Raw genomic sequence first — 10,622 nt, forward strand, 5'->3', positions numbered from 1 at the left:
ATCTTACCCCAGGTATATAGATCGCTCTGCACAATGGCTTGTAAGTAGAATTTAAATGTTTTTTTATTCTCATTCTCATTATTATTATAACAATATAGATTTTAATATTTTCTTCCACTTTTTAAATTTGCTGATATGACTACGTTTGCTGCTACTATAAAGTTTCATGAAATATTAAGCACAGCACACTGGTGAAAAGTGATATACATGTACATCACTGGCCATTTGTACTGTAGTTAGCATGAAGCACCATACATATACAGATTTATGGTCCTATTTTTTCTCTTGGGCTGCCAAAAATATTTTTGCTGCTTTTCTTTGTGACATATAGGGCTTTTTTTAAATACTCACCCTCCTGTTTTCTGTTTTATTAGGGGTAATCTGAACTAAATCAAAATAATAAGGTTTTCTTTAAAGATTTATAGTTCATTTTTTAAATTTAGTATATTTACATCAAAATAAAGTACAGGAATGGATCCCCTATTTTGCTTTGTACATTTTCAAATATAATTTTTATAGTGGGAATTACAGGATGGATATGGTAATACTTTAGGTTTGTGAGGCCAATTTTTAAAAATATCTTACATGATCGACTCCATTTTCAGAAAAAGTTTGGAAACTAATGTTCTTTTTTCATGAAATATTGAAACCGTCTGAATGTTATGGAACAACTAAACCTAACTATTTCACCTAGGTTCATTTTGCTTGGGTTGTCTAATGACCCTCAGCTAAAAGTTATTTTCTTTCTCATATTTTTGATAATGTATTTAATGAGTATATCAGGAAACCTTCTGCTGATCATCATTGTGAGGATCAATCCAGCTCTACACAGTCCCATGTACTTTTTTTTGACCAACCTCGCCATCATTGACATCTGCTTCTCCTCCTCTGTCGTTCCTGTCCTCCTAAGGAACACCTTAGCAGAAGACAGAAGTATTTCCTTTTTGGGTTGTGCAACACAAATGTATGTCTCCTTAGCTTTGGGTGGAACAGAATGCTTATTACTTGCCGTCATGGCCTATGATAGATTTGCCGCTATTTGTAAACCTTTGCATTATAACATCATAATGAATAAAGCAGTGTGTTTTTACTTAGCTGTGGGATCATTAAGTGCTGGATTAATTGACTCTTTTGTTCACGTGTCTTTTACATTCCAACTCTCATTCTGCAATTGTCTGAACATCAACAACTACTTTTGTGAGGTACCTGCTTTCATTCGAATATCTTGTGAAGATACCTTTGTTAATGATTTAGCTCTATACATCACTGGAGGAATTATTGTTATTTGTGCTTTCTCCTTGACTCTAATATCATATGCCCATATTATCTCCAGTATTCTGAAGATTACTTCATCACAAGGTAGGCAGAAATCCTTCTCCACATGTGCCTCTCACCTGACTGTTGTCTCCCTCTACTATGGGACACTTATGTTTATGTATCTGCGGCCTCACTCGAAAAAAAAATGTAATTACTCTAATGAAACAGACAAGGTATTGCCTATTCTATATACAGCAGTAACCCCGATGTTAAACCCATTTATATACAGTGTGAGGAACAAGGATGTGAAAAATACCCTCATCAATCTACTGAAGAGTAAGCAAAGTCATAAAAACAAGAGCACCTAAGCATTTCCTGACTTGAGTTAAGATCTTCACAAATTACTAGATGACTAGATGCAGATTAAGGTGTGTTATATTCATGTAATCTTCCTATTAAAAATGGACTATCTTCAGACGTGAATAGGAGAATTCATCAACTTAATCAAATTAGCTGAATATGGTCGAATTCTTTCTCTGCTGTTATTACTGGATACCGTGAAGGCATTGGACACAGTTCATCGGGGATACTTATGAGCTTTCCTAGAGAAACTATTTATCAACTTCAATGTTCTTATACTCTTCCCTTAATGTCTTTGTTTTCTCCTTTGGATTTACGTCAAAATCATTTTCAATTAGTAATGGCACTAGACAAGAGTGTCCCATATACCCACTAATATGTGCACTAGTAATGGAACCTTTTGCAGAATACATTAGAACATCTTCCGACATTTCCGGGATAAGTGTGTGTACTAACAAGCATAAAATAGGACTCTATGCTGATGAAAGTAAAGGGGTCCAAATTCGATTATTTAATTCTTGTGCAAAAGAATTAACATCCGAATTTTATGTATGGAATCTAATTCTCTCACTTCCCGATGTCATAGAAACTTGAAATTTGGCACGAGTATTGATTATGTCATAATTAGAAAAAGTTAATGGGTCCCAACTCGATTATTTAATTCTAAGCGCAAAAGAATTAGCAACCAACGTTTACATACGTAATCTAATTCTCACACTTCCCGATGTCATAAAAACTTGAAATTAGGCGCAAGCATTGATTATGTCATAAATAGGAAAAGTTAATGGGTCCCAACTCGATTATTTAATTCTAAGTGCAAAAGAATTAGCGTCCAAATTTTACGTACAGAATCAAATTCTCTCACTTCCCAATGTCATAGAAACATGAAATTTGGCACGGGCATTGAATATGTCATAAATAGGAAAAGTAAATGGGTCCCAACTCGATTATTCAATAGTAGAGGAAAAGAATTAGCGTCCAAATTTTACATACGGAATCTAATTCTCTCACTTCCCGATGTCATAGAGTCTTTGAAATTTGGCAAGAGCATTGATTATGTCATAAGTAGGAGACGTTAATGGGTCCCAACTCAATTATTCAATTCTAGCGCACAAGAATTAGTGTCCAAATTTTACATACGTAATCTAATTCTCTCCCTTGAAATTTTGCGCGAGCAATGATTATGTCATAAATAGGTAAAGCTAATGGGTCCCAACTCGATTATTCAATTCTAAACATGAAAGAATTAGCGTCCAAATTTTACATACGTAATCTAATTCTCTTACTTCCCGATTTCATAGAAATTTGAAATTTGGCACGGGCATTGATTATGTCATAAATAGGAAACGTTAATGGGTCCCAACTCGATTATTCAATAGTAGCGCAAAAGAATTAGTGTCCAAATTTTCTGTACGGAATCTAATTCTCTCACTTCCCGATGTCATAAAAACTCGAAATTTGGCACGAGCATTGATTATGTCATAAATAGGAGAAGTTAATGGGTCCCAACTTGATTATTTAAGTCTAAGCGCAAAAGTCTTAGTATCCAAATATTACGTACATAATCTAATTCTGTCACTTCCCGATGCAACAAATAATTACACAAATTTTTACACCACAAATGTGAAATTTGCCATGACCATTCTTTGCGTACTAAATATTGGAAATTTAAAGGGTTGCAACTTAATTATTCAATCCTATGCCTAAAAGTAAGTGAGCCCCTATGTAATGTAACTAATAACACACATATGTAATGCACAAACTTGAAATTTGGCATGACCATTCCTATGTTATGTAACTAATAACATATCTGTACCCTGCAATATATGAGACAGTTATCTTCTCAGCAAAACAAAATGCATTCAGAAATATGAGTATATACTGACAGGAATAAAACTGACTGTCGTATGTATTGAATGGCTGTAAAAGTACAAAAGGAGGTGGACATGGACTGCTGGGATGAAGTATGCCTTCAAGTATTACAAGGGGCTGCAACCTTCAGTCTGGGTAGGAAATTTGAATAAAAAGGGGTGTTACTAGAGATGAGCGAACCTACTCGTTTCGAGTAATTACTCGATCGAGCAACACGATTTTCGAGTACTTTCATACTCGGGTGAAAACATTCGGGGGCACTGGAGGGCGGGGAGAGGCATGGCGGAGCGGGGGGTAGCAGCGGGGAACAGGGGGGAGCCCTCTCTCTCCCTCTCCCCCCACTCCCCGCTGCAACCCCCCACTCACCCACAGCGCCCCCCGAATCTTTTTCGCCCGCGTACGGAAGTACTCGAAAATCACAGCGCTCGGGCGAAAAAGGAGCGTGGCCGAGTAGGTTCGCTCATCTCTAGGTGTTACCCTTCAGGGTAAAAATGAGGAGAGTGTGTGAGGTGGCACATTCTGTGGGGTGACATTTTCATATATAGTCTGAGATAAATCTCTCTCCTATCTGCCTATACACTGAGAAGAATCTATCTGATCTGTGTGTTATGAGCAGCAGGTGTGAGAGGTGGACATTCTGTGTGGTGGCTTTTTTAAAAAACTACCTTTTTAGTTTTAACGAGGAATTATTATTTCCTTTTAAAATTCAATTGTTTTCTTATTTGTTTTTCACAAATCTTTTTAATTTTATTTTTTTATTTTATTCACGTCACATGGTTACCTCCACGTGGTGGTTCCTGGGTAACGCAAAGAACCATGCAAAATGGTGAACATATTTTTTTCCCAGTATCTCTAAAGTAACCACGACTTCATAAGATTTTCCGTGTGAACACCAGATAAACACCAGTACCAAATTAACTTGGGCGAAGCCGGATATATCAGCTAGTAAATTATAGGTATGGAACTTACGTGGCTTTAGCAGCCTTAACCTTAAAGGGGTTGTCTCATGCCGAAACGGTTTTTTTTTTTTATTCAATAGGCCCCCCGTTCGGCGCGAGACAGACCCAAGGGATGGGTTAAAAAAAAAAAAAAAGTTTATTACTTACCCGAATCCCCGGGCTGCGGCGACTTCTTTCTTCCTTTACCAAGATGGCCGCCGGGATCTTCACCCACGATGCACCGCGGGTCTTCTCCCATGGTGCACAAATCTCCCACCTTACCAGCACCAAAGCAACCCCAGACCATCACATTACCTCCACCATGCTTAACAGATGGCGTCAGGCATTCTTCCAGCATCTTTTCATTTGTTCTGCGTCTCACAAACGTTCTTCTTTGTGATCCAAACACCTCAAACTTGGATTCATCCGTCCACAACACTTTTTTCCAGTCTTCCTCTGTCCAATGTCTGTGTTCTTTTGCCCATCTTAATCTTTTTCTTTTATTGGCCAGTCTCAGATATGGCTTTTTCTTTGCCACTCTGCCCTGAAGCCCAAAATCCCGCAGCCGCCTCTTCACTGTAGATGTTGACACTGGTGTTTTGCGGGTACTATTTAATGAAGATGCCAGTTGGGTACCTGTGAGGCGTCTGTTTCTCAAACTAGAGACTCTAATGTGCTTATCTTCTTGCTTAGTTGTGCAACGCGGCCTCCCACTTCTTTTTCTACTCTGGTTAGAGCCTGTTTGTGCTGTCCTCTGAAGGGAGTAGTACACACCGTTGTAGGAAATCTTCAATTTCTTAGCAATTTCTCGCATGGAATAGCCTTCATTTCTAAGAACAAGAATAGACTGTCGAGTTTCAGATGAAAGTTCTCTTTTTCTGGCCATTTTGAGCGTTTAATTGACCCCACAAATGTGATGCTCCAGAAACTCAATCTGCTCACAGGAAGGTCAGTTTTGTAGATTCTGTAACGAGCTAGACTGTTTTCAGATGTGTGAACATGATTGCACAAGGGTTTTCTAATCATCAAAATTAGAGATGAGTGAGCAAGCTCGGATAAGGCAGGTACTCAAGCGATTATCGCTTTTCTCTAGTAGCTGCATACTCATCTGAGCAGATTTGGGGTGCGGAGGGGAGGAGTTAGAGAGATCTCTCTCTCCCCCCGCTATCCTACGCCGCCCCCCCCCCCTACCCCCCGAATCTGCTCGGACGGGTATGCAGTTACTCGAGAAGAGCGATGCTCGCTCGAGTAACTGCCTTATCTGACTGTGCACGCTCATCTCTAGTTAAAATTAGAAATGAGCGAGCACCAAAATGCTCAGGTGCTCGTTACTCGGGTCGAACTTTCCGTGATGCTCGAGAGCTCGTTTCGAGTAACAAACCCCATTGAAGTCAATGAGCGACTTGAGCATTTTTGTATATGACTGATGCTCCGCATAGGTCTTTACTTGTGTAGCTTTGGAAAACATCTGAAAGTCATGGAAACACCACAGACATGGATAGGGAATAGCAGGGGCAGCATGCATGGCTGCATCTCAGGCTCCCAGGTCCCACTATTAAGCCTCAATAGGGGCAAGAGTCTGCCCCCTCCCCCGCTAAAAATTTTTACTTCGGACAAACCCTCATTAGCAAGGTACAGCTTAGCTAAGCACCACACTACCTGCAAGCACAATCACTGCCTGCAGGTCACACCGCTGCCTCTTCTGCTGGGTTTCATGCTGCCCAACCCCCCGCACGACCCTGCATCCACAGCGCACACAAAAGTTTCCCTGCGCAGCCTTCAGCTGCCCTCATGCCACACGCTCGCTTCATAGCTACACCACCCTCATGTCTATTTCTAAGTGCGTCTGAACCGGAGGCACACACTGCAGAAAGTTGGAAGGGCCAGGCAGCGACCCTCTTTGAAATGTGTGTGTGTGTGGGGGGGGGGGCGATAGCTCACAATGCTGTTGGGAATCGATAAATTGACGGACGATCATCATTCCAATCCCGTGCCAGCTCCGTCGCAAAATTGTCACGAGCCGCAAACGTGGACATAAAGGGGACTCAGGTAAAACACCGCGATGGGAAAACTTTGTGCACCCATAGTATAGACAGACCCCTGTAACATTCCAGTGCCAAAGGTATAAGCAGACCCCAGTAACATTTCCTGCAGCAGAAGTATAGGCAGAGCCCCTGTAACATTTCTGTAGCACAAGTATAGGCAGACCCCTGTAACATATCTGTAGTAACAGTATAGGCAGCCCCCAGTAACATTTCTGTAGCAGCAGTATAGGCAGCCCCCAGTAACATTTCTGTAGCAGAAGTATAGGCAGACCCCAGTAACATTTCTGTAGCAGAAGTATAGGCAGACCCCTGTAACATTTCTGTAGTAACAGTATAGGCAGACCCCTGTAACATTTCTGTAGTAACAGTATAGGCAGACCCCAGTAATATTTCTGTAGCAGAAGTATAGGCAGACCCCTGTAACATTTCTTTAGCAGAAGTATAGGCAGACCCCTGTAACATTTCTGTAGCAGCAGTATAGGCAGACCCCAGTAACATTTCTGTAGTAACAGTATGGGCAGACCCCTGTAACATTTCTTTAGCAGACGTACAGGCAGACCCCTGTAACATTTCTGTAGCAGCAGTATAGGCAGACCCCAGTACCATTTCTGTAGCAGAAGTATAGGCAGACCCCAGTAACATTTCTGTAGCAGAAGTATTGGCAGACCCCTGTAACATTTCTGTATCAGCGGTATATGCAGACCCCTGTAACATTTCTGTAGCAGAAGTATAGGCAAACCCCTGTAACATTTCTGTAGCAAGAGTATAGGCGAACCCCAGAAACATTGGTGTAACATGAGTGTAGGCGAAGGGTGGGACAATTCGTTAGATAACAGTATAGGCGACGGCCAGAAAAATTAGAGTACCAAGATTACAAGTGTAGCCCTGAAAAATTGCTCAACTGAGAGGGGAGGTGAAACCCTTAAATATTTTTTAAAGATACAGCTCGCTGTTGCTTAATTTGTAGCAGAGCCTGGAGGCAGCCCTGTGAAAAAAATTGGTTTCTGTTAAAGTATCAAAACTTTTGAAACCTTGAAAAATTGTAAAAAAATCGCAAGCAGAGCCTTTTGGGCCGCAGAAAAATTCACTGTTCAGCGTGATGACATGATGTTTCAGGAGGAGGAGTAGGAGGACTAATATCAGAGAGAGACAAAGCAAATTCCCCCTTTTTTCCCGATGATAGAGAATGCTTTTTTCTCCGGTTGCAGCGAAAATAATCTTTAGGTGGAGAAGAGAAGTCTGGGCAAATCCAGGCTTTGTTCATCTTTATGAGTGTAAGCATGTCAGCACTGGCAGTTGACAGGCGGGTATATGATTCCCCTGCTGCACTAAACACCCTCTCTGACAAGATGCTAGCTACAGGGCGTACAGCGCAAGTTCGTGTCACGTGTCCAGCTTTGACACCCAATAGTTGTATGGAGCAGAGGCATCACGGAGGATGGTGGTACGATTGACTACGCACTGCCTCACCATCTTTTTACAGTGCTCCCTCCGACTCAGCCTTGACTGGGGAGTGGTGACACAGTCTTGCTGGGGATCCATAAAGCTGTCAAAGGCCTTGGAAAGTGTTCCCCTGCCTGCGATGGACATGCTTCCTTATCTCCGTGCCTCCCCGGCTATTTGGCACTCGGAACTGCGCCTGCTGCCGCTAGCGCTGTCGGATGGGAAGTTTAACATCAATTTTTCCACCAGGGCCCTGTGGTTTTGCATCACTCTCATACGCCTTTCCTTTTCGGGAATGAGAGTGAAAAGGTTCTCCTTATACCGTGGGTCGAGCAGGGTGTACACCCAGTAATCCGTGTTGGCCGAGAAAGGCAGTCTAACATGAAGTCAACCATGTGTGACATGGCTGTCTTCGCTAGGAAGATGATTTTCAGGATCCTCCTCCTCCTCCACAGCCCATACATGCTGAACAGATGAGAGGCAAGTAGCTTGGGTACCCTCTGCAGTATGCCCAGCTGTCTCCTCCTCCTGCTCCTCCTCCCCCTCCTCCTCAATGCGCTGAGATATAGACATGAGGGTGGTCTGTCCATCAAGCGACATACTCTCATCCCCCGTCTCCTGTTCCAACCACAAAGCGTTGGCCTTTATGCTTTGCGGCGAACTTCTCAGCAGGCGTAGCAGCGGGATGGTAACGCTAATGATTACAGCATCTCCGCTCACCATCTGGGTAGACTCCTCAAAGTTCCCGAGGACCTGGCAGATATCTGCCATCCAGGCCCACTCCTCCGTAAAGAATTGGGGAGGCTGACTACCACTACGCCGCCCATGTTGGAGTTGGTATTCCACTATTGCTCTACGCTGCTCATACAGCCTGGCCAACATGTGCAGTGTAGAATTCCAGCGTGTGGGCACATCGCACAGCAGCCGGTGCTCTGGCAGATGAAACCGATGTTGCAGGGTACTCAGGGTGGCAGCGTCCGTGGTGGACTTGCGGAAATGTGCGCAGACGTGGCGCACCTTGCCGAGCAGGTCAGACAAGTGAGGGTAGTTTTTAAGAAACCGCTGAACCACCAGATTGAAGATGTGGGCCAGGCATGGCACGTGCGTGAGGCTGCCGAGCTGCAGAGCCGCCACTAGGTTACGGCCGTTGTCACACACGACCATGCCCGGTTGGAGGCTCAGCGGCGAAAGCCAGAGGTCAGTCTGCTCTGTCAGACCCTGCAACAGTTCGGGAGCCGTGTGCCTCTTCTCACCTAAGCTGATTAGTTTCAGCATGGCCTGCTGACGCTTGCCCACTGCTGTGCTGCCATGCCGCGCGATACCGACTGCTGGCGACGTGCTGCTCACACTTCTTAATTGAGAGGTAGAGGTTGCGTAGGAGGAGTAGGAGGGGGAGGGTTTAGAGGAGGCAGCATAAACCGCCGCAGATACCAGCACCGAGGTAGGACCCGCTATTCTGGGTGTGGGTAGGACGTGAGCGGTCCCAGGCTCTGACTCGGTCCCAGCCTCCACCAAATTCACCCAATGTGCCGTCAGGGAGATATAGTGGCCCTGCCCGCCAGTACTTGTCCATGTGTCCATGGTTAAGTGGACCTTCCCAGTAACCGCATTGGTGAGGGCACGTATAATGTTGCGGGAGATGTGCTGGTGTAGGGCTGGGACGGCACAACGGGAAAAATAGCGGCGACTTAGGGCCGAGTAACGTGGAACCGCCGCCGTCATCATGTTTTTGAAAGCCTCTGTTTCCACAAGCCTGTGTGGCAGCATCTCCATGCTAATTAATTTGGCAATGTGCATGTATAACGCTTGTGCGTGAGGGGTGCGTGGCGGCCTATTTGCGCTTTCGCTCCAATGCTTGTGTTAGCTATAGCTTAACGCTGCACTGAGAGACATTGCTGGATGGCGTAGAGGACAGTGAAGGTAAGGGTGTGGGTGCAGGCCGGGAGGCGCTCGTGCTTGTGTCCTGAGAGGTGAATTGTATTTGTGTGGCAGATTGGGGCACACGGGAAGAGGCAGTGGTGTGACCCGGAGGCGGTGAATGGCCTTCGTCTCACCTTGTGGGGTGCTTGGCCATGATATGCCTGCACATGCTGGTGGTGGTGAGGCCAGTAGTGGTGGCTCCCCGGCTGATCTTGGTGCGACACAGATTGCGCACCACTGTTCATTGGTCGTTCATGCTCTCACTGAAAAACATCCACACCTTTGAACACCTAGCCCTCTGCACGGAGGCTTTGCGCGAGGGGGTGCTTTGGGAAACAGTTGGGGGATTCTTTGCTCTGGGCCTGTCTCTACCCCTGGCAACTCCACTGCCTCTTCCAACCTGTCCTGCTGCTGCACTTGCCTCCCCCCCCCCCAAAGCCCTGTCCTCAGTAGGCTTAGCAAGCCAGGTGGGGTCAGTCACCTCATCGTCCAGCTGCTCTTCCTCCGAATCGTCTGTGCGCTCCTCCCTCAGACTTACTGCCCTTACTACTACCTCACTGACAGACAACTGTGTCTCATCATCATCATCCTCCTCACCCACTGAAAGCTCTTGAGACAGTTGCTGGAAGTCCCCAGCCTCATCACCTGGACTCTGTGAATTTTGCAAAGGTTCGGCATCGGTCACGACAAACTCCTCAGGTGAGAGAGGAACCAGTTTTTCCCACTCATGGCAGGGACCCGAGAACAGTACCTGGGAGTCTGCCTGCTCATCAGAATATAGGAAAAT

At 44.7% G+C, this 10,622-nt stretch overlaps 1 protein-coding gene across 1 annotated transcript; it reads left to right on the forward strand.

The window, feature by feature from the left end:
* Nucleotides 1-662: 662 nt before the first annotated feature.
* On the forward strand, nucleotides 663-1,625 carry LOC136571930 (olfactory receptor 5AR1-like). Its single transcript, XM_066572548.1, has one exon. It carries the CDS (start codon nucleotides 663-665, stop codon nucleotides 1,623-1,625), a length of 963 nt encoding a protein of 320 aa, XP_066428645.1.
* Nucleotides 1,626-10,622: the final 8,997 nt, after the last annotated feature.

Source organism: Eleutherodactylus coqui, chromosome 6, assembly GCF_035609145.1.
Source record: "Eleutherodactylus coqui strain aEleCoq1 chromosome 6, aEleCoq1.hap1, whole genome shotgun sequence".
NCBI lineage: Eukaryota > Metazoa > Chordata > Amphibia > Anura > Eleutherodactylidae > Eleutherodactylus > Eleutherodactylus coqui.

Excerpts from the sequence above, each read along its gene's own strand:
- LOC136571930 (XM_066572548.1), top strand. The coding sequence starts at position 663 with ATGGAACAACTAAACCTAACTATTTCACCTAGGTTCATTTTGCTTGGG.